The sequence below is a fragment of the Trachypithecus francoisi genome, unplaced genomic scaffold (assembly GCF_009764315.1).
Source record: "Trachypithecus francoisi isolate TF-2019V2 unplaced genomic scaffold, Tfra_2.0 Lachesis_group8, whole genome shotgun sequence".
Classification (NCBI taxonomy): domain Eukaryota; kingdom Metazoa; phylum Chordata; class Mammalia; order Primates; family Cercopithecidae; genus Trachypithecus; species Trachypithecus francoisi.
The window spans coordinates 100,386,242-100,409,884 of NW_022681473.1; the positions used below are offsets into that span (position 1 = coordinate 100,386,242).

Here is a 23,643-nt window from a genome sequence, read left to right on the forward strand (position 1 = left end):
AGTATTATCTCAGGTTATTTTAAGAATGCATCTAAATTACTAAATGGGTCGGGCACAGTGGCTCATGCCTGTAATCCCAGCACTCTGGGAGGCCGAGGCAGGTGGATCACAAGGTCAGGAGATCAAGACCATCCTGGCTAACACGGTGAAAGGTGAAATCCCGTCTCTACTAAAAATACAAAAAATGAGCTGGGCATGGTGGTGGGCGCCTGTAGTCCCAGCTACTCGGGAGGCTGAGACAGGAGAATGGCGTGAACCCGGGAGGCAGAGCTTGCAGTGAGCCGAGATCACGCCACCACACTCCATTCAGCCTGGGCGACACAGCGAGACTCCATCTCAAAAATAAAATAAAATAAAAATAAAAATAAAATAAATTACTAAATGACAGGGATTTATATTGTAACTATCAACAAAAACTACTTTTAAAGGATGTTAGTATTTCTTGAAAAATGATAAGCAGTTTAACCAACCTAAACGTTTTAAGAAACCCAAGTGAGCTACTATCAAGTACATTTGCAAATATTAATGGAACTAAGAAGTAAACTATTATTTACTTTTACATACAATGGAAGATTATATGTCCTTCAACAGCAAATGCTTTAAAAATACACAAATTTTAGGCCGGGCACGGTGGCTCACACCTGTAATCCCAGCACTTTGGGAGGCTGAGGGGGACTGATCACTTGAGGTCAGGAGGTCAAAACCAGCCTGGCCACATGGTGAAAACCCGTCTCTACTAAAAATACAACAATCAGCTGGGCATGGTGGCACACACCTTTAGTCCTAGCTACTTGGGAGGCTAAGGCAGGAGAATCGCTTGAACCCGAGAAGTGAAAGCTGCAGTGCACTGAAATCACACCTCTGCACTCCAGTCTGGTCGACAGAGTGAGAATCTGTCTCCAAAAAATAAATAAAATAAAGTCACTGAGGAGAAACTATCTACCTGTAACTTAAATTCTATCAAAAGATTTTATCTACCTATATTCGAAAACCTTTATGGCCTAAAAATTGAGAACTAGATTGTATTAGGAATTGCCTGAGAGAAACAATCAAAAGAAGGAAAAAAAATTTAAGATGTCATTTGGGTACAAGCAGATCAATCAACTCATGCCTCTAGCAAAAGCTAAATGGATGAGCATAATCAAGTACAGTTTTCAACTTTTAAAAAATCTAGGCCGGGCGCGGTGGCTCAAGCCTGTAATCCCAGCACTTTGGGAGGCCAAGACGGGCGGATCACGAGGTCAGAAGATCGAGACCATCCTGGCTAACAGGGTGAAACCCCGTCTCTACTAAAAAATACAAAAAACTAGCCGGGCGAGGTGGCGGGCGCCTGTAGTCCCAGCTACTCGGGAGGCTGAGGCAGGAGAATGGTGTAAACCCAGGGGGCGGAGCTTGCAGTGAGCTGAGATCCAGCCACTGCACTCCAGCCTGGGCAACAGAGCGAGACTCTGTCTCAAAAAAAAAAAAAAAAAATCTAGGCCAGGAGCAGGGGCTCATGCCTGTAATCCCAGCACTTTGGGAGGCCGACGTGAGCGGATCACCTGAAGTCAGGAGTTTGAGACCAGCCTGACCAACATGGAGAATGGAGAAACCCCATCTCTAATACAAAAATTAGCTGGGCATGGTGGCACGTGCCTGTAATCCCAGCTACTTGGGAGGCTTAGGCACGAGAATAGCTTGATTGAGGCGGAGGTTATGGTGAGCTGAGATCACACCACTGCACTCCAGCCTGGGCAACAAGAGTGGAACTCCATCTCAAAAAAAAAAAAGAAAGAAAGAAATCTATAGAAATTTCCAAAGTGAGTTGTTAAGGGTTATCATAGCCAGGAAATAATTGTGCCTGTATGTTCTGAGATAACCTTCTCTGAGTTGTGTTTTGGTGAACATAATTCTTTCATAATGAGCTGAAAGAATCATTTTACTAACCTCAAACTGTTTAAAAAAGAAAAAAAAAAAACCCTTCAAATTTCTTCTAAAAGCCAGTACATCATGAAGGTCATCTGAGAGCAAAAAGAAGTTTGATAAACTATTGTTATAAGCATTACTCTGAGGTAATGGTTTTCAACTATAAACCAGTATTAAAACTTCAAACATACACAGATATTAAGCCTCGGTCAGGCATACATTTTTGTGAAGATAATGCATCTAGAATGGAAGTGACCATAATCTGAATCCAGAGAAATGCTCTGAAAAAGGACAATCTGATTCAGAACTATAAAATCAGTTATAAAAGCTAGAGTACAAGAGTATAAGACTTGGAGTTAGAACCTAGAACCAAATCCATTTGTTCTTGCATGTCTTTAATTTCTACTTCTTTTGTGCCACTAAAGAACCCATTCCCAAAAAGTCATGGATAAAAGAAAAGATACTGAGGTTTTAAGTGTCTTAAAAGAGGTCAGCTGGAAAGTAAGTTCAGAAGAAAATACATTACCACAAACATGAACAATATAGCAAACATGACAGCAAATTACACTTAAACATTTCCTTTATCAGAATTTCCTTTAAATTCATTCCCATGGCCATGGTCTTTCTTAGGCTAACTACAGTAGACAAGCTCTTCTATTATGCTGTATCCTCTGCACTTTCTAGTACACTTTACATCACAACATGAGTTTTCTTTTTCAAGCAAGGTTTAGTTATTGTGCCTCTCTGTAGCTGTGCCTTTCCAAAGCTACCAGTTGTCCTCAAATCAAATTAAACCATCTAAACATAGGATTCAAGGCTCCATAAATTCCTGGGCCCAACCCACTCTAGCTTTATCATCCTACAGTCAATGCCCACTGTCTATCTATTTACTTTCATTTCTACAGTCTAGAGACTAACCACTATACGTATTCTCTTCTGCTTTGCCTTTCTGTAACACCTTCTTCATTAAAAACTATTTTTCCTCTTCAAAAAACACAAACACCAAAAGCACAGGCAACAACAACAAAATTGGACTTTTTCAAAATTAAAAACTTTTGTGCATCAAAGAAAACTACACTACATCAAGGGCGAAAAGGCAATTCACAACGGGAAAAAAGATTTGGAACTCCTACCTGAAAAGGAATTAATATTCCAAATCCTGGGATAATGGATTAATATTCTGAATCCCAAATACAAAGAATTCTTACAACAGAAAATTAAGCAATTTTTAAAATGGGCAAAACTGGAATAGACATTTCTCCAAAAATGATATACAAATGGTCGATAAACACATTTTAATTTCTTTTATGATTTGAGAAATGTATCAAAGGAAAATGCAAGTCAAAACCACAATGAAGTACTCCTTCGCCATTAGGATGGCTATTATCAAAATCAAGCAAGCAAGCAAATAAGCAAACAAACAAACAAAAAACCCAGAAAATAACAATTGTTAGTGAGGATGTGGCAAAATTAGAACCTTGTGCACTGCTACGTGAATGTAAAATGGTGCTGCTGCTGTGGAAAATATTATGACAATTCCTCAAAAAATTAAACACAAGGCCAGGTGTGGTGGCTCACGCCTGTAATTCCAGTACTTTGGGAGACCAAGGAGGGCAGATCACCTGAGGTTGGGAGTTCAAGATCAGCCTGACCAACATGGAGAAATCTCATCTCTACTAAAAAGAAAATTAGCCAGGCATGGTAGTGCATGCCTGTAATCCCAGCTACTCGGGAGGCTGAGGCAGGAAAATCTCTTGAACCCAGGAGGCAGAGGCTGCAGTGAGCCAAAACTGTGTCACTGCACTCCAGCCTGGGCAACAAGAGCAAAACTCCATCTCAAAAAAAAAAAAAAAAAAATTAAACACAGAATTAACAGATGACCAAACAATTCCACTTCTGGGTATGATGTATCCCAAAGAACTGAAAGCAGGGACTCTAAGATATTTGTACACCAATCTTCAAAGCAGCAATACTCACAGTAGTCAAATGATAGTGGTAATTCAAGTGTCCATCAATAACAGACACGTGGATAAATAAAATATGATATATGCATACAATGGAATATTGTTTAGCCTTAAAAAGGAATAAAATTCTGATACATACAACATAAACAAACCTTGAAAACATTATGCTAAGTGAAAGAAACCAGACACGAAAGGACAAATATTGTATGAGTTCACTTTTATGAGGTACTTAGAAACATCAAATTTATGGAGACAGAAAGTAGAGAAGTGGTCACCAAGGACTGGGGAGGAGGGAGGAATGGGGGATTATCATTTAATGGGTACACAATTCAGTCTGGGAAGATGAAAACGTCCTGGAGATGGATGGTGGTGACGGTTACACAACAACCTGAATGTACTTAATGGCACTGAACTGTACACTTGAAAATGGTTAAAATGATCAATTTTATGTATATTTTACCACGATAAAAAAAGATTCAACTGTAAACTTTTAACTTTATTAATCTTCTCAATATTTAATACAGATATTACCAATTAATCACATTTGACTGGTTTGTCAGTTGGGTCTAAAATGAGTCTTCCTAGGTTAGAAAAACTTTTAAAATTAGAGACTCTTTTAGAATAACTTTATTAACTGGTGTTTCAAATTTGGCCTATGAAATGAAAATTAAGTAATTTATCAGAAAATAAGCATACCTGAGAAACGTACACTGAGTATTCATTCATATTCCCTGTCAGTTACTAATTTTCCTGCTTATTAATCTTCCTTTTAAGTTTCATCTCAAAACTGTTTTTATGAAAACAGCTAAAATTTAAAAGTAAATAATTATGTAAATGCAATGAAAGTATATAGAATTCAAATGCCAGACTTGAATTCCATAGACTTCTCAATATATATAAAAGGAAAGGGAGGGAGGAGATATATATTCCCTTATGATTCTAAAAAACACATGACTTCTAGGTCTAAAATAATACAAAACATCATATTTAAGTTGAAAAAAAATAAAAGGGATATCATAGCACACATTGTAACACAGTGCAAGAATTTCACATAATAAATCCATGTTTTATCAAAAGAAACTTTTCCAAAAGTAGTCACATAAATAATCTCAGAAATTCTGATTGCATATTACCACTAGGAAGATGGACATTTGGCTATGCTGATTTAGTAATAAAAAACTAAAACCAGTATCACTATTTTTAGGAGCAAACTAAATGGCATGCATAAATATAAAAATGAATCCAAATATTTAAAATAATGATTAAATAAAAGTGAAGAACAATTAGAATAGGGTGGTAAAAATAATAATTTGCACTGATAGAAGCAACTAGCTAGTTATAAACATGGAGGAATCTGGGCATACAAGTAACAGGAATCAATAATATGGCACTGCCATTTTAAAAGAAATGATATTATAATAGATAAATGGAAGTGATCTAAGAGCTAAAATAAATTAATATTTGAAGTCCCCTACATAGGCCAAAACAAAGGGTCACAATCATCCTAATCTTGCTTCTAAGTCCTTGAATATAGCCAGCACTTAATAAAAATGTATTGGCTAAATGATGACCATTAAATAAGAATCTGGAGCCACTGAGTAGCTAGGGATCTCCACAGCCAAAACATAAACCTGAATGCAAAGGATGTGTCATGGGGTATCACCTTAGTCAAGATCTTTAATGCAAAAATTGTGTAGGAAATACTTTAACTCCTAAAGTAGTATATATAACCCCAAATCAGAAAACTCTTGTACCACGGAGGTTAAGGGAAGTCAAAGTATTGAGGAGATAAATGGCAATTTTAACAGATAAATGTAAATCTGAGTGTCTATTATCCACAAATGGAAAGTAGCTGAACCACACAGCCATGATCTTTCCACAGGGAAAATGGAAGTTCTTAACTCTTGATAGATGGACATAGTAAGAGGTAGGTCTACTAAGGAAAAATTGGGAGTTAAAATTATTTAATTGGAAAAGCTAAGGAGAAGAATGTGGTAAGCTTTAACATATGGAACATGATAGGGAGCCAGTTTTTCCTAGTTACTAGTGTAGACTGTGGGGAGTCAGGCTGCCTGAACATTTCATAAAGTTATCAAAAACATTTGCAGAATCCAAAGAGCTTTTGTATGAGTTAGAATACTGTCATTCCATGTGACAGACCACATTAGAATATTTGATAGGTTAAAAAAATGGAAGTGGTACAAAATAAGAAAATGCTAAAGTTCTGTTCGTTTAGAACAGACTTAAGAGAGGAACCTAACAGTAGAGCTCCACACTGAATTGTTTTCTCTTATTCTTAATAATGGTATCTAAGCTTTGGTTTACTCATTAGTTCAGTATATTAATGCTAAAGTTAGTAATCCCTTAGACTTTAGTTTCAAGCTTTAACTTTTAAGACTAATTGTTTTTACTGTGCATATGTAAAATGGGATGCCTGTGAATTAAAAAAATTTTTTCATTTCTAAAATTACATTAACAATCAACAAGGTGATCAATACTGGAACAGAATACAGTGGGATTTAAAAAAAAAAACACAATAATATTGAAACACTTCTAATGATAAGAGTGACTTTCAATAAAATCTAACATAATTTTATAAGGGGCCATTCTAGCTCTTAAAAACTCTAGACATAAAGCAAAATATTATGTAAAATTCCATTTTCTGACAGGATCAGAGTAAAAAAATCACTATGTGTCCTTGAGAACAGAAATAAAAGTGACAGTTAAATATTACTATCAACAAAAAAATCTGGGCTTTTACTATTTTTATAGATTTATCACTTATTTAAGTAAAAAATTAGTAAGAAGACTTGAAAAAGGCAATCAACTTCTAGATTTATAGTAACTGCTCTATAATATAGCTTCAAAATAAGAATTTGTACTTAAATAAATATACTTAGCATACAGTTCTTTAAAGAATGTTGAAATGTTAATAGTGAGATGAATCAAGGACAAAAAACTGTATCTTCCTCAGGCAAAAGAAACTAACCACTATACAATAAATAAAGGCAATGACTGGAAACCCTAAATTACATTTTGCTGTCAAGAAAGTCAGTTTAATTTAATAGTTTAACTTTTCCACAGAATTAATCACTATTACTTCCATACCAAAGAGGTATCATTTTGGGGAAAGAGTAGATCTATAAGGATTTAAAATTATTTCCTATCTACTTCTTACTTTTAAGATGTGGTGATTCATGGCTCTGATAAAGATTGTAATTTTCAAGAAACATACAAGAAATCCATGTTAAATAACAACAGTGGACCTTGAAGGCATGAGCTTTTGTCACTTTATTGTTAACCAATGAATATTATCCAAAATTAGAGATGTAATTGTAACTTAATTGTACAACACAAAATTATGCTAATGGTAAAAGCCTACTGGGATTTACCAAATACTCATTAGTGTATTTTTACATTGACTATATGAACATGTGCTCGCGACTGCTAATGATAAGTTATAATTGGTTTAATCTCTATGAAGTCCATATTGCAAATGGTTCTTGTTTAGAAAAATTCACACAGCCTTTTAAAAATGGATTAAATCCATTTTAATCCTAATCTACAAATAGATCATAAACAGCAAAATATAACTGATAATTTTTCAATACTGTAGCAAACTGATGTAGCTATGGTAGTGCACATAATTCAAAATGAGGAAAATTAACAAAAATCCAATGAAAGTTCAGGTTTTTATCTATTATGGCAATTGCTTTAAAGTGAACATTTGTGTTTCAAAATATGAATAGCAGGGTCCACCATCCATTCCTTTGATGCACACTGCAAGTAGGAACATTGTCTTCCATAGGATTCTGAAGCACGTGCACAACCATGGTACAACAGTCACTTCAAGGTTAACCAGCTATGTTTTGTCCTACAAAGCTCAAAAAATATATTAAACGCAACCTTTCTTTTTCATAATGTCTGCCCAGATTAATCCTTTTAAAGTCAGCAAAATCAAAAAAACACAAGAGATATTTTCAGACACAACTTGAATCTAGTGTGCATGAAAATGTTTAATAAAATGGCAATTTTAATAAATGTAAATTTGACTGTGTAATACCAAATGGAAAGCAGCTGAACCACACAGAGAAAACAAGGCTTTATGTATCTCCAAATTTAGCTGTTTTACAATAAACAAAGTATTAGAACATGTGAATATTAGAACCTCCTTCTGACTGGAAAGATTTCTTCAGTAAGATATAACTGAAATTAATATAAACTAAAATTATAATTTCTAAAATAGAATTAACAAACAAAATTTAAGTATTTTTAGTCAGAGATTGAAAAAAAAAAAATAAGCACAGTGATCTAGAAGCCAAATATAATGATTATGTAACTATCATATCAAGGTACAGACATTCTTCATGTTACAAGGTTAGCATCTCTCTCTCATACACACGAGTGTACACACACACACACACACACACACAGTCTCTCTCTCTGTCTCATTCCCCCTCTTACTCAGCCATACCACAGCCCTCCAGGATGATAGTATACCAGTGAGGAGCTTACAATTTTAATATAAATCAGAATCCCACAGTTTGACTCAACAAAAAGGCAGTTAAAAATTTAGCACTCTAAGATATTATGAGGGAAAATGAAATTTCAAAAGTATTTCTTGATGATCAAGGCTATCATCATGAATTATAAAACATATAGCTTACACCCTCCATTGTGTTTGAACAACCAGTCATCGCAGGTGGTAGTAGTGAGGTAGTCTTGTTGTCCCCTCCTCGGGACTGATGTTTTTATATGCTGCCCTTCCAGAAAGGTCCAGGTTTTAAAAAATAATTAAAATCAGTTACCGACAAATGTATATTTTCTTTTTTTACTAATCATCTGTTTTTCTAAATCAGTCTATAAAAGAACAAAACTTTACAAATCTTGCAGAGGCTGTTTAATCAGTAAACTCTCCTAGGGAGCTATTACTGCTGTCTAAACCTCTGTGAAATGGCAGGCAAAAAAAGCCATCAAAGGATTAGAGGAGATAAAACACCAATCAATGTAAGCTGTTAAAGATGACTGTGATTAAATAACCAAATATCAAATATCCAATAAGGCAATTAAATTTGGATTTAAAAAAAACTAACCACCAGCTGTACATACATTATTAAATGTTCTAATCTCTTTCATGATTCATAGCCTTATTCTACATAATGATCAAAGACTGTCCACTGTGCTACCTACCATCATTTTAAACACTGCCTGATCTGTATGATGGTGGGATTATGGCTATGGACACGGCAGATAAGAGAAGGGCACGCTAAGAAAATGTGAGAGAGAATGTGGAAATACACACAGGTTAAATGGAAGGGACAAGGGAAACCCAAAAAATGTTCATCACCATTATCCTTTAAAATGTACACAGAACTGAAACCACACATACACATTTGTCAGACATGATAATTAGTGTTAATCTTCAACAGAAAAAAAAAAAAAAGAAAAAGAAAAAAAAATGTGAAAGGAGGCAATGGAACACCATTCTCCATTCCCTGGACCAAAAGAAAAAGAAAACCAAGCATGATATCATACTGCCTTCATGCTGAAGAGCTCCCCTTAAATCTGTCTTTTAGCTAGCACAGTCAAATCGGTGTAAGTGCTTTGGCAAGGTGGGATGCATTCCATCATATCTGCAAAGGCCTGCTTTTCTCTGTTGGTGGTTCAGCTTATGAAGAACATATATGCAAAATAACAGCTCTCACATTGCTTCAAACTCATCGATACGCTGCTTTGTATTGCCTTGTCGAATCTGTCGCAGAGTCTTGTACTTATCACGGCCTGCTTTAACATTCTCAGCATGAAGAACATCATTTTGTGTTTTCTTGGTTTCATCTCTGGCTTGGGCTAATTCTGAACTTAATGCCTATATTTAAAAAATAAAAAGTACAACAATTATTTTCTAAGATTTAAAAAAATTTATGAAAATGGCTTTAAGATGCATAAATACATATACCAAATCATTCCCACTGTGAAACCTTTTTCTTTAGTGTATAAGTTTGCTTTAGCAATAGTGGTGGCAGTGGTAAGGGAAGAGTACACATGGCCTTTCCTTTCCACATTTATCAACCGTGGTATTTTGTACATTATTCTAAATGTCCTTAACTTTCTCATCTAATATTTGAAATGGCTAAAAAGTTCAATGCAGCCATTATAAACTAATATTACTATGAGATTTAAAATCTATACCTCAAGGGAAGCCTTCTCCAAAAGTCTTAATATATTTATTGTAACTATCACCTTATTTTAATATTTAAAGATTTCAACAATTAAAATATTAGATAACTTACTGGGAAAAAAGAAAGCTCTCATAATATTAAAATCCTCTACTTTGACCTAGTTATGTCCATGTAATATACTGACCTTTTGCCAATATAAAATCTGAATAATTAAGATTATGCAATGTCTTAAACATAGTATATTAACTATCATTCTTTCCAATGTACATTTTATTTTATTTTATTTTTCTGAGAAAGAGTCACTTCTATCATCCAGGATGGAGTGCAGTGTCATGATCTCGGCTCACTGCAACCTCCACCTCCGAGGTTCAAGCAATTCTCATGCCTCAGCCTCCCAAGTAGCTGGGATTACAGGCTCATACCACCATACCCAGCTAATTTTTGTATTTTTGGTAGAGGCAGAGTTTCACCATGTTGGCCAGGCTGGTCTTGAACTCCTGGCCTCAAGCGATCCACCTGCCTCGGCCTCCCAGAGTGCTGGGATTACAGGTGTGAGCCACTGCGCTTGGCCCTCAACATACATATTGCTGATTAAAAACTAAATTCATTTGTTTTTCAACACATTACAATACTTTATACCTTTTAAAATGGGTCAAGCTGTAATTAAATAACCACTAATTAAGGTCTGTTTATTCAAAGCTAACAGGTATTTGCTAATGGGTTCACACAATGGAAGAAATGAAATAACGACTATAGGCCAAATACCCACAAACCAATCAAAGGCCAGTCAGTATTAAAACTTCTATGTTCTTTTTAACTAAGTTTGTCTAAGATGGGGAAATGCAAACTATATTTCTAATGTGCATACAACTGCAAATTTTAAATACCTGAAGTTGCTTCTTAACACGCTCATTTTTCTGTGTTTCTGTTACACGTTCTTCCTCGCTTCTATGGTTCATTACCCCTTCATTTGATAATTCAGCACTAGCCTCAGCATTATTCTCATCATGTTCATCATGTTCGTTTTCTGTTGGAGGAATGACAGGTGGTGGTGGAGGTGGAGGGGGCGCAGACATCACAGTTTTTAACTCTTCTTTGGTCTTTTCCAAGTCTTCCTGGGCTGCAAAAGCCTGAACATTAAAAATACGTTTATGAGCAACTTACTTCAAAAATTAGTAATTAAAACAATCAAGTTATACTGCTTTTTTAACAGAAACTATATTTCAAGGTAATGAAATAAGCCCTATTTATGAAAGCTCTATTTTCATAAAAGAATGCCAACAGGTAAAGGAGAAAATCAAAAGCATTATTATGCAAATCCTATTAGAATTCCTAATTCTGCAAGCTTCAAGTCAGTGACAGGTTAAAAGAAAAACAAGCATACATGCAAAAAAAGAAGTACTAATTCTGGCAAGAATTATCAACTGTTTGCTAAAATTGTTGTGCAAATAGCTGATGAGAAATGGATATTCGTATAATGCCGAAGAATCCCATACCCAATAGATTTTATTTGAGCCACAAGGGGAAAATGTAACCGAAAAATGGAGGAATGAGACTGTCGTTACTCAAATCCAATGATCACTAACAAATACTAATGGTGAATTAACTAAATACTGTCTTCTGATACGATACAATCTGAAATATCTAACATCACCAATTATTTGGGTGATCATATTATCTTGGTTTACCTGGAAAAGTCCTGTTACACTGTTGTCCTGGTGTAATTATGAACAATATCCCCTTTTTCTCAAAAGTGCTCCAGTTTAGATGTTAAATTATATGGAATTCTCACCTCTGATGCACTGTAGTCAAAAACATTTAATTTGAATTCCCCAGGTTCTAGATCTAACTTCCGGTTCACAGGAAATACTGGAGTTAAAGGATAAGGTCGATGACACAAGGAAGGAACTAAACAAATACAGGAGCTGGGACATTCTGTAGGTCCCTTCAATAAATCAAAATAATACAAAGAGAAACTGCCCTCCATTAAAAGAGACTTACAGCAAATAGAGATAATGCAAAGTCCTCTGAACACTTGTCTGGCAAATTAGCTATGAGACTTTTTGGGAAATTCTGAATATAGCCTAATATTCTATGAGGTGAAAATACACTAAAATGAAATAGTACATACAGTAAGATTTCATGTTGACTATATAAACAGGAAGTATCCTGGAAGGATATGTACCAAGGTTTTGCAGTACTGCCCCTAATTTATGGGAATACAATTGTCTTTTGTGTGCATTTCCTAATTTTCTATAATTCACAGACTTGACCTCTGTAATATGCTAATTTTTTTAAAGTTTACGTGTCTCTAAATTTCACAAATCATCCCTAAAAGGGATCTAAAAAATTCTAGTAACAAAGTAGAGTAACTGGGAAATTAACAGTGGAATTCCTTTTGTAGTTTTATTTATATACAACTAATTTTCAATACATCTAAAACTTCCCAGTGAAATTTAAACCGCTACTTACTTAAAATTTACTTAAGAGTAAAAGAAACCTTATGATTTACTTAAGAGTAAAAGAAAACTGTTTTCTGTATAAGTACATTTTATTGTAGAAAAATCATCTTCTACAACTAAATATCTTTGGGTATATCTTTTCATTTAAGAGTTACTGTCATTTGAATTAAACTCTCATTATCTTATAGTCCCCCATCCCTCCAACCAAAGCCTGATTTTACAACTGTGTGCTACTTTAGACAATAGTAGTTTCATCTACTTAGGACTCATATTAGAAATTTCAGTATCAGCTGCGCACAGTGGCTTACACCTATAATCCCAGCACTTTGGAGGCTGAGAGGGGAGGGCTGCTTGAGGCCAGCAGTTCGAGACCAACCTGGGCTACACCACAAGACCTCCATTCTCAACAAAAATAAAAATGATGGCGCATGCCTGTAGTCTCAGCTACTGCAGAGGCTGAGGTGGAAGGAGCCCTTGAGCCCAGGAGTTCAAGGCTGCAATGAACTATGATTGTGCCACTGCACTCCAGCCTGGCACACAGAGTAAGAGCATGTCTCTAAAAAAATAAAAATAATTCAACTTCATATCCAATCACTGGTTGCCATGTCCTTTTGTGTCTACCACAAAATGTCTCTTATCTCTTCCCATTCCTCTTTATTCTCATTTCCACATCCTCAGTTTGGGTCTTTATCTCTTAAGTATCCACTATCCCAATCCTTTCTTCACACTGATCACTACATGGTTTTTAGAAAATCATATCTGATCATGTTACAATCCTGTTTTAAAATCTTCTAAGCCCCAAGTCAATCGATACTCCCACTGCCTTGCTGTAGCAGAGCATTTATTTAAAGCCCTTCACAATTCCCTATTATCTAACTTGAGGGCCACATCTTCCAACATTTCTGAACAACACGAAGCTTCGGCTGCTTATTGGTTATCCTCAAATCTATTACATACATTCATACTTCATATACTCATTCAGTTCCCTCTGTCTGGAATGGCCACCTCTTCAGTCTCTAACTATTCCCAATCTTACGTCCCAATCTTTCGTACCCCCAAAATTTAATTCATTATTCAAGACCGAGCTTAAATGTATATGGGTCTCCCAACAACTCTCTGGTCCCCACAGAAATTAATCACCTCTTCTGTGTTCCCAAAGTACTTGGTTTATATCCGTAGATAAATATTTACAATACACATACACAAGTATTTTTCCCACTCTAAATTATGACAGTAACTTATATTCATCTCTATAAAGTCAGCATAATCCTGGGTACAAAAGCTATCCAATAAAAGCTAGTAAATGAACAAATGATTACTTTGTGTTGCCATTCAGTAGCTTCCTCTTCCTTTTTCTTCTTGGCTTCTTCTAGAAGTGCAATCTTGGCAGTGAATTCAGCAAGTTCTGCTGCCTAAAGTAAATAATATAATTCCAAGATTAACATATTTTGAATAATCTTGTAAGTCAACAAAGCTTTAATGTACATGCTTAGGCTGTTTATGTTTTTCTTAGACAGTCTTCCATTTAAAAAAATACAGTATTTCTTAAGATCTCAAATAGCTTATTTACAATATGTCCTTGAAGTAATGAGCTAAGGAGGAGACAAAATTGAAAGATTACTATTATTCTACAGACAAGCAGTTAATCCTGCTTTCAGTAGCAGGAACTTAAAATGTGTAACTTAAAAGCTTTTTTAAAAAAACTTTCATCAATAAACTATTTGTTAAAGTCTACAAAAGAGAAAATATATTTATATAATACTATATAATTTAAATGGCACTTTATCAAATCATCTCATTTAATTCCCCAATAATCCTAACAGGTAGTATCATTCCTTTTTTTTTTTTTTTTTTTCCAGACGGAGTGTTGCTCTGTCGTCCAGGCTGGAGCCCAGTGGCACGATCTCAGCTCACCGAAAACTCCGCCTGCTGGGTTCAGGCAATACTCCTGCCTCAGCCTCCCAAAGTAGCTGGGATTACAGGTGTGCACCACTGTGCCTGGCTAATTTTGTATTTTTAGTAGAGACAGGGTTTTGCTATGTTGGTCAGGGTGGTCTTGAACTCCTGACCTCAGGTGATCCTCCTGCCTCAGCCTCCCAAAATGCTGAGATTACAGTCATGAGCCACTGCACCCGGCCATCATTCCTCTTTTCAAAGGGAGGGAACTGAGGCTCAGAAAGACCCAAAGACACATACATAGCAAGTAGCATGTGTGAACTAATATTTAAATCCAGGATCTTTTAAGTAACATGCTTATACCTTGTTATTTGCAAGTCCACTACATAAACAAAAAACCCCAACCAATTATGGCCTATAGTTATCTCATAGGAACTATAACATATTATATTAACTTATCTAAAGCAAAAGATGCCAACTGACTTACTGTGGAACCTGTCCAATGTCAAAGTGAATCAGAACCTTTTGCTGACAATAGACTCCATTTACAAATAATCTACAGAAAAATATCTTATTCTTTTGTATTTTTAGGTTTTTGTTTAGGCAGAAATAAAATTTTTAGGTTTTTGTCCACACTTTGTTATTAAGTTACATGTTATTTTCGGCTTGCTTTCCAGAAAGCACAAAATGGTTGCTTTTTGTTTTTTCTTTTTAGAGGGTTCACTCTATGCTTTTATTTAAACTTTTTCTCTAAGAAGACAGTTCCTTACTAGCTGCTCCTGATTCTTCATCTGGTCGGCAGCTTGTTTTGCTATGGCAGACTTCGCCTCTTCAGCAGCTCGACGCTCTTTTTCAAGCCGTTCTGCTTCTTCTTTTGCTCGTTTTCGTTCTTGATCCAGTTCTAGAGCTTTTCGAGTCTGTTCTTCTAGTTCTGTGAAATATATGTATTCCCCCAACAGTGATTAATTCCAAACATTCTCATTATCAAAAGAAGCTAAAATAGTAGCAAGAAATCAAATCTGTTCAGTTTCTAAAAATTAGCATATATGTAAATACGTATGTACCTCTTTGTTTTCTTGAGACAGGGTCTCGCTCTGTTGCCCAGGCTGGAGTGCAGTGGCACAATCATAGCTCACTGCAGCCTCTAACTCATGGGCTCAAGCAATCCTCCCACCTCAGTCTCCCTAGTAGCTAGGACTACACAGGCGCTATACCTCATTTCTAATTTGGCAAAAGCCTAATAATTTTTAAAGAGAAATGAAAATCTTTTGCAATTCAAGTTATGTAAAAAGGCTACAAGCACATAACTTTATTTTATTTTTAAAAAATAATCTCTCCATCTAAAGTTTTGACCTCAGTAAACAAATTGCCATGTTTCAGAAATCTATAATACATTTTTAACACTTCCATTAAGTTTTTACTTACCTAAACTAATAAGTAAATCCAAGAAATTAAGATTGAAAACAGTATTTACTGACTCAAAAATAGGAATTTTGATGTGAATTATATGAATTATTGAAAAATGTGAGTTACTGGTATATATCACTTCCTACAGCATGAAGATAAGTAATATTGGGAGATAAATAACATGAATTTTAATCCTTAAGTGTATAGATCACTAAATCAAATCTCTTCTCTTATTCCAATGAGTTGAACAGGAAAGGAAAATAAATTTTTAAGAGAGTTTAAAAGTTCTAACTTTAAATATTATTTTGACAATTATTTAAGCCCTGTGACAGAAGACAACATGTCACCTACTAAGACAGTACAAGGTCCTACAAAGAATGATTCTCCCTTACTGTATACTAAGAAAATCTGTATGCCATGAAATTTGATAGCTAACTGTAACTTATGAGCTTTTACTTACTGTCCTTAATTTTGTTGGTCTTGATCAGAACTAGTTAAGTAATTGCAGTTAAGACTTGGAAGGTTTTAAGCCGGGTGTGGTAGCTCATGCCTGTAATCCCCAGCACTTTGGGAGACCGAGGTGGGTGGATCACTTGAGGTCAGGAGTTTGAGACCAGACTGGCCAACCTGGTGAAACCCCATCTCTACTAAAAATACAAAAATTAGCCAGGCGTGGTGGTGGGCGCCTGTAATCCCAGTAATCCTAGCTACTTGGGGAGGCTGAGGCAGAAGAATCGCTTGAACCCAGGAAGCAGAGACTGCAGTGAGCCACGGTTGCACCACTGCACTCCAGCCTGGGCAACAGAGCGAGACTCTGTCTCAAAAACAACAACAACAAAAAACAAAACAAAACATTTGGAAGGTTTTGAGAGGGTTGGAGAAGAATGACTCATTGGTTAGGTTTTAAATTCTTAATAAAATAATACAAAAAACACAGCAATTAGGCAAAAAAAAAAAAAAAGAAGAAGAAGAAGAGGAAGAGGAAGAGGAAGAAGAAAGAAGAAAGAAATAAAGGCTATCCAAAGTGGAGGGAAAGAAGTCAAATTAACATTATTTGCAGATAACATGATCTTATACCTAGAAAAACCTAAAGATCCCACTAAAAAAAAAAAAAAAACTGCTGGAACTGATAAATGAATTCAGTCAAGTTGCAGGTTGCAAAATCAACATTAAAAAATCAGGGCTGGACATGGTGGCGCATGCCTGTAATCCCAGCACTTTCGAAGGGCAAGGTGGGAAGATTGCGTGGGCTAGGAGTTTGAGACCAGCCTGGTCAACAGAGTAAGGCACCATCTCTTCTTAAAAACTAAAATTTAAAAAAATCAGTAGCCGTTTATATACACTAACAGTAAACAATCTGAAAAACAAACCAAGAAAGCAATTCCATTTACAATAGCTTAAAAAAAAAAAAAAAAAAGGTAAAACACCTAGGAATCAATCTACCCAAAGAAGTGAAAAAAGGACATTGGTCTAGGTAAAGGTTTTTTGTGTAAGATCTCAAAGGCACAGGTAAAGAGAGATAATGGGTATTGTATCAAGCTAAAAAGCTCTGTACAGCAAAGGAAACAACCAACAAAATGAAGAGATAAACTAAAGAACAGAAGAAAGTGTCTACAAACTATCTAAAAAAGGACTAATAACCAGAATATATAAAGAGCTCAAACTCGATAGCAGAAAACCAAATAGTCTCATTTACAAATGGGCAAAACATCTGAACTGACACTTCTCAAAAGACGAACAAATGGCCAAAAGCTATATGAAAAAAATGTTAAACACTATAATCACGGAAATAGAAATCAAAACCACAATGAGATATCATCTCACCCCAGTCAAAATGGCTTGTATCAAAAAGACAGGCAAGGCTGGGCAAGGTGGCTCACATCTGTAAGTCCCAGGACTTTGGAATTTACAAAAATTAGCTGGGCATAGTGATGAATGTAATCCCAGCTACTTGGGTGGCAGAGGCTAAGAATCACTTGAACCCGGGAGGTGAAGGCTGCCTGGGCGATAGAGGAAGACTCTGTTTAAAAAAAAAAAAAAAAAGGCAGTAACAGATGCTGGCAGGGATGTAGAGAAAAGGGACACTCATACACTGTTGGTGGGAATGCAATTTAGTAAGGCCGCTTTGTAGAACACTATAGACAGTCCTCAAAAAACTAAAAATACAGAATTACCATAGTATCCAGCAATATCACTACTGGGTGTATATATCCAAAACAAAGGAAATCAATACATTGGAGATAGTTGTACTCCTATGTTTACTGCAGCACTATTCACAATGGCCAAAACATTAAGTCAACCTAAGTGCCCATCAATAAATGAATGGATAAAGAAAATGTGGTATATACACACTATGGAATACTATTCAGCCACAAAAATAAATGAAATCCTGTCATCTGCAGCAATATGGAACTGGAAGCCATTACGTTAAGTGAAATAAACCAAGCACAGAAAGACAACTATTGCATGTTCTCACTCATATGTCAGAGCTAAAAAGGTGGATCTCATAAAGATAAATAAACTGGTGGTAACCAAAGGCCAGGAAGTGGGTGGAGGGAACTGAAGGGAGGAAAAAAAGAATATAAATGTATTTATTACTACTGAACTGTATACTTAAAAATGGTAAAGATGGCTGGGCGTGGTGGCTCATGCCTGTACTCCCAGCAATTTGGGAGGCCGAGGTGGGCAGATCACCTCACGTCAGGAGTTCGAGACCAGCCTGGCCAACATGGCAAAACCCTGTATCTACTAAAAATACAAATAATTAGCCAGGCGTGGAGGCGGGCGCCTGTAACCCCAGCTACTCGGGAGCTACTCGGAAAACACTGAAACTCAGGAGGCGGAGGTTGCAGTGAGCCAAGATAACAACACTGCACTCCAGCCTGGGCGACAGAGTGAGACTCTGTCTCAAAAAAAAAGAAAAAAGGAAAAAAAAAAGGGTAAAGATGTGTATGTTCTGTATTATATACGTACATTTTACCTCAATAAAAAATAAATAATATAAAAATTCTATGTGGCCATTTGGCTATAAAATGTACACAGCACTGTATGTTACCATAGCTAAATTCTAGGATTACTCATTTTAGAATCTGCCTTCTAAAATTTAGACAATCAAGCTGGCCTATCAAACTTTTCTCTTTTTTTTGAGATGGAGTCTCACTCTGTTGCCCAGGCTGGAGTACAGTGGCACAATCTCAGCTCACTGCAACCTCCACCTCCCAAGTTCAAGCAATTCTCCTGCCTCAGTCTCCTGAGTAGCTGGGATTACAGACGTGCATCACCACACCCAGCTAATTTTTGTATTTTTAGTAGAGACGGGGTTTCACTATGTTTGCCGGGCTGGTCTCAAACTCCTGACCTCAGGTGATCCACCTGCCTTGGCCTCCCCAGCTGCTGGGATTACAGGTGTGAGCCACTGCACCCAGCCTCAAACTTTTCTTATGATTAATTCTTTTCATCTGATTGACTGATATATAAAACAACACCCACAAAGCTCATGGTTTTATCTTCTGTCTAAACAAGCAAACAAATAACTAAATAATTGAAAGCAGGGTCTCAAAGCAGTATCTGAACATCCATGTTCATAACAGCATTATTCACAATAACTAAAACACAGAAGCAACCTGAGTGCCCATCAACAGATACACAGGTAAGCAAAATGTAGTATACAAATAGAATATCATTCAGCCTTAAAGGAAGGAAATTCCGACATATGCTACAACGTGGATGAACCTTGAGGACATTATGTTACGTGAAATAAGCCAGTCACAAAAAGACAAATACTGTATGATACCACTTATACAGGCAGAATACTCAAAATCATAAAGACAAAAAGTAGAATGGTGGTTGCCAGGGGCTGTGGGGAGCGGGGAAATGGGGATTGTTTAATGGGTGCAGAGTTTTAGTTTTACAAGATGAAAAGAATTATGGAGCTGGATAGTGGTGATGGCTGCACAACATTCCCAATATATTTTGTATCAACGAACTACATTACTTAAAAAGGCAAAAAACTGGCCAGGCACGGTGGCTTACACCTGTAATCCCAGCACTTTGGGAAGCTGAGGCGAGCGGATCACATGAGGTCAGGAGTTTGAGAACAGCCTGGCCAACAAGGTGAAACCCCGTCTCTATACTAAAAATACAAAAATTAGCCAGACGTGGTGGCAGGCGCCTGTAATCCCAGCTACTTGGGAGGCTAAGGTAGGAGAATCGCTTGAACCCGGGAGGCAGAGGTTGCAGTGACCCAAGATTGCACCATCACACTCCAGCCTGGGGGACAAGAGCAAGACTTTGTCTCAAAAAATAAAAAATAAAAATAAAAAAAATTGTTTTAAAAGCCAAAAACCTCAATGCTTTATTTTCTCTCATAATAAAACATAATAAAAATTGTTTCTGTTCTATGAGGCAAAAGAGAAACAAGTCTGGGTTACAAAGTTAAATTTTGAAACATTCCCCAATATTCATTTTTATCAGCTTTTTGTAATAAAGGTCCATTTGAAAAATGACAGATAAGGCATAGTATTTTGTGGTATATTAAGAATTGTATAAAAGTGTAAGTTTCTGGCCGGGTGCGGTGGCTCAAGCCTGTAATCTCAGCACTTTGGGAGGCCGAGAGGGGTGGATCACGAGGTCAGGAGATCGAGACTATCCTGGCTAACACGGTGAAACCCCGTCTCTACTAGAAAATACAAAAAACTAGCCGGGCGAGGTGGCGGGCGCCTGTAGTCCCAGCTACTCGGGAGGCTGAGGCAGAAGAATGGCATGAACCCGGGAGGCGGAGCTTGCAGTGAGCTGAGATCTGGCCACTGCACTCCAGCCTGGGCGACAGAGCGAGACTCCGTCTCAAAAAAAAAAAAAAAAGTGTAAGTTTTAAAAAACATTTAAAATGAACTCTGAAAACATCAGGTCTACTCCAGTCTCTTCTAAAAAAGGAAGGTTTTTAACAGTCATATATTCCATAAATGGTTTCTGCTGTTTCCTCTCCAATTAACTGAGTTAATACAGGAGTTAGCAAACTATGGCTCATGGAGTAAACCCAATCTAATGCTTTTTTTTTTGGTAAATTAAGTTTCACTGGAACATAGCCATCCTCATTTGTTTAGGTATTATAGTACACGGCTGCTTTCACACTGCAATAGTAGAGCTGAATAGTTGGGACAGAGACCACGTGGTCTGAAAAGCATGACATACTTATCATCACTGGTAATCAAGAAAATAACTACAGACAGAGTATCCTAACCCAAAAATCTGAACTCCAAATTACTCCAAAATCCAATTTTTTGAGCATTTGCATGACACTCAAAGGGACAGCATTTCAGATTTTGGAATCTTGAATGAGGGATGCTTAACCAGTAAGTATAATGCAAATATTCCCAAATTAAAAAAAAAAAAAAAAGAAACCTGAAATCTAAAACACCTCTGGTCCCAAGTATTTCAGATAAGGGTTACTCAACCTGTATATTCACTATATATGCACCAGAATGGCTAACAAAACCAAACCCTAACAATAAACTAGTGGAACAAGTGGTAAGGGCATAGAGCAAACGTACTTTCAATCATTAGTAACAGGAATAAAAACTGATCCATGGCTGGGTGCAGTGGCTCAGGCCTGTAATCCAGCAATTTCGGAGGCCAAGGCAGGCAGATCGCTTAAGGCCAGGAGTTGGAGACCAGCCTGGCCAACAAGGTATAACCCTGTCTCTACTAAAAATATAAAAATTAGCCGAGCGTGGTGGTGCACACCTGTAATCCCAGCTACTCGGGAGGCTGAGGCATGGGAATTGCTTGAACCTCGGAGACTGAGGCTGCAGTGAACTGGGATCATGCCACTGCACTCCAGCCTGCGTGACAGAGCAAGACACTGTCTCAGAAAAAAACAAAACAAAAGGGACACATGCAATATGCATGTCCAAAAAGCACATGGAAAGACACTCAATGTCACCAGGTATTAGAGATATGCAATAAAAACTAAGATACCACTTCACACCCATTAAGATTACTATAACCCAGAAGACAAACATTAACAAGTATTGGTGAAATGTGGAGAAATCAAACTTGCTGGTGGGCATGTAATATGGTACAGTCACTTTAGAAACCAATGTGGCAGTTCCTCAAAAAGTTAAACACAGTTACCTCATGACCCAGCAATTCCATTCCTTCGGTATACACCCGAAAGAAACGAAGACATATGAAAAACAAAAACCTACACAACAAATGTTCATAACAGCATTAGTCACCTTAGTCAAATAGTGGAAACAATCAAAAACATCAGATTTCAAACAAATAAATAAAATATACCATATCCGTAAAACGAGTTCGAGACCAGCCTGACCAACATGGGGAAACCCCGTCTCTACTAAATATACAAAAATTAGCTGGGTGTGGTGGCAAGGTGCCTGTAATTCCAGCTACTCAGGAGGCTGAGGCAGAAGAATTGCTTGAACCTGGGAGGTGGAGGTTGCAGTGAGCCGAGATCACGCCATTTTGCACTCTAACCTGGGGCAACAGAGCGAGACTCCGTCTCAAAAAAAAAAAAGAAAAATAGAGTGGAGTGCTGATAAATGCCACAATATGAACGAACCTTTAAGATGTTATATTAAACAAAAGAAGCCAGTCACAAAAGACCACATTTTGCATGGTTCCATTCATATGATTGTCTAGAACAGACAAGTCTTTAGAGAAAGATTAGTGGTTGTCTAGAGCAAAGGGAAGGGGTAGTGAGAAGAAATGGGAGAGACTGCTAATGGGTATGGGATTTCTTTTTGGAATAATGAAAATGTTCTAAAATTGACTATAGTGATAGCTGTACAACTTTGTGAATACATTAAAAACCCTTAAAACCCTTAAACTGCATACTTCAAATGGGTAATTACATGGTATGTAAATTATAAGCTATATCTCAACAAAGCTATTAGAAAACGATAAACAAAACTAAGCTCTATATGATGGTATAAGTCAGAATGACAGAAATCACATTTGGGGTTAAAAGAAAAAAGGAGACTCTGAGGGCAGATAATTTCTCTATCATGTTCAGGGCACTTATGGGAATAAATTCACTTTGTAAAAATTGAGCCTCATACTTGAGAAATATGTATATTACTCTCTCTCTACTTCAATGATTTTTTTTTTTTTGGAGACAGTCTTGTTCTGTCATCCAGGCAGAAGTGCAGTAGTGCAGTCTTGGCTCACTGCCAACTCTGCCTCCTAGGTTCAAGTGATTCTCCTGCCTCAGCCTCCCTAGTAGCTGGGATTACAGACACCCACTAATTTTGTATTTTCAGTAGAGATGGGGTTTCACCATGTTGGCCAGGCTGGTCTTGAACTCCTGACTTCAAGTGATCTGCCCGCCTCAGTCTCCTACAGTGCTGGGATTACAGGCATGAGACACCACGCCTGGCCAAATTTTTGCTTTTTAAAAAATACAACTATAAGGCTGGGTGCAATGGCTCATGCCTATAATCCCAGCACTTTGGGACACCAATGCAGGAGAATCACTTGAGCCCAGGAGTTTGAGGCTATAGTAAGCCTTGATCACACCACTGCTCTCCACCCTGTGCAACAGAAAAAGACCCTGATTAATTATGAGACCCTGATTAATCATTAATTAATGATTCACTTAAAATAATGACTTCAAATTTAAAAATTTAAATAAAATTACAGTAAGTATAAAAAAGTTTCTTCTTAAATAAAAAATTACAAATTGGTCTATTAAATCACAACTGAGATATGGCCAAAGTTACTGAATTTGTATGAGAATTAGCATAAATTACAAGACAATCGTGCAGACTTTAGGACAGCCTGGGCAAGCTTTATTAGAAGAAATTTTTTAAA

At 36.7% G+C, this 23,643-nt stretch overlaps 1 protein-coding gene across 4 annotated transcripts in view; it reads right to left on the reverse strand.

Moving 5' to 3' along the window:
• Positions 1-23,643, reverse strand: part of RDX (radixin) — a 102,050-nt gene that overhangs the window by 19,300 nt on the left and 59,107 nt on the right. For 2 of the 4 annotated variants that reach the window (XM_033204412.1, XM_033204415.1), the window contains 4 exons: positions 15,177-15,337; positions 13,830-13,922; positions 10,936-11,178; positions 4,072-9,735 (listed from right to left, as the gene is read on the reverse strand). In XM_033204412.1, the coding sequence (XP_033060303.1) occupies positions 9,571-9,735; positions 10,936-11,178; positions 13,830-13,922; positions 15,177-15,337 (662 nt within the window). In that variant the 3' untranslated portion in view covers positions 4,072-9,570. Of the gene's footprint in view, positions 1-4,071; positions 9,736-10,935; positions 11,179-13,829; positions 13,923-15,176; positions 15,338-23,643 lie in introns of those variants that run through there. The other 2 variants (XM_033204414.1, XM_033204413.1) reach the window with 2 other exon arrangements.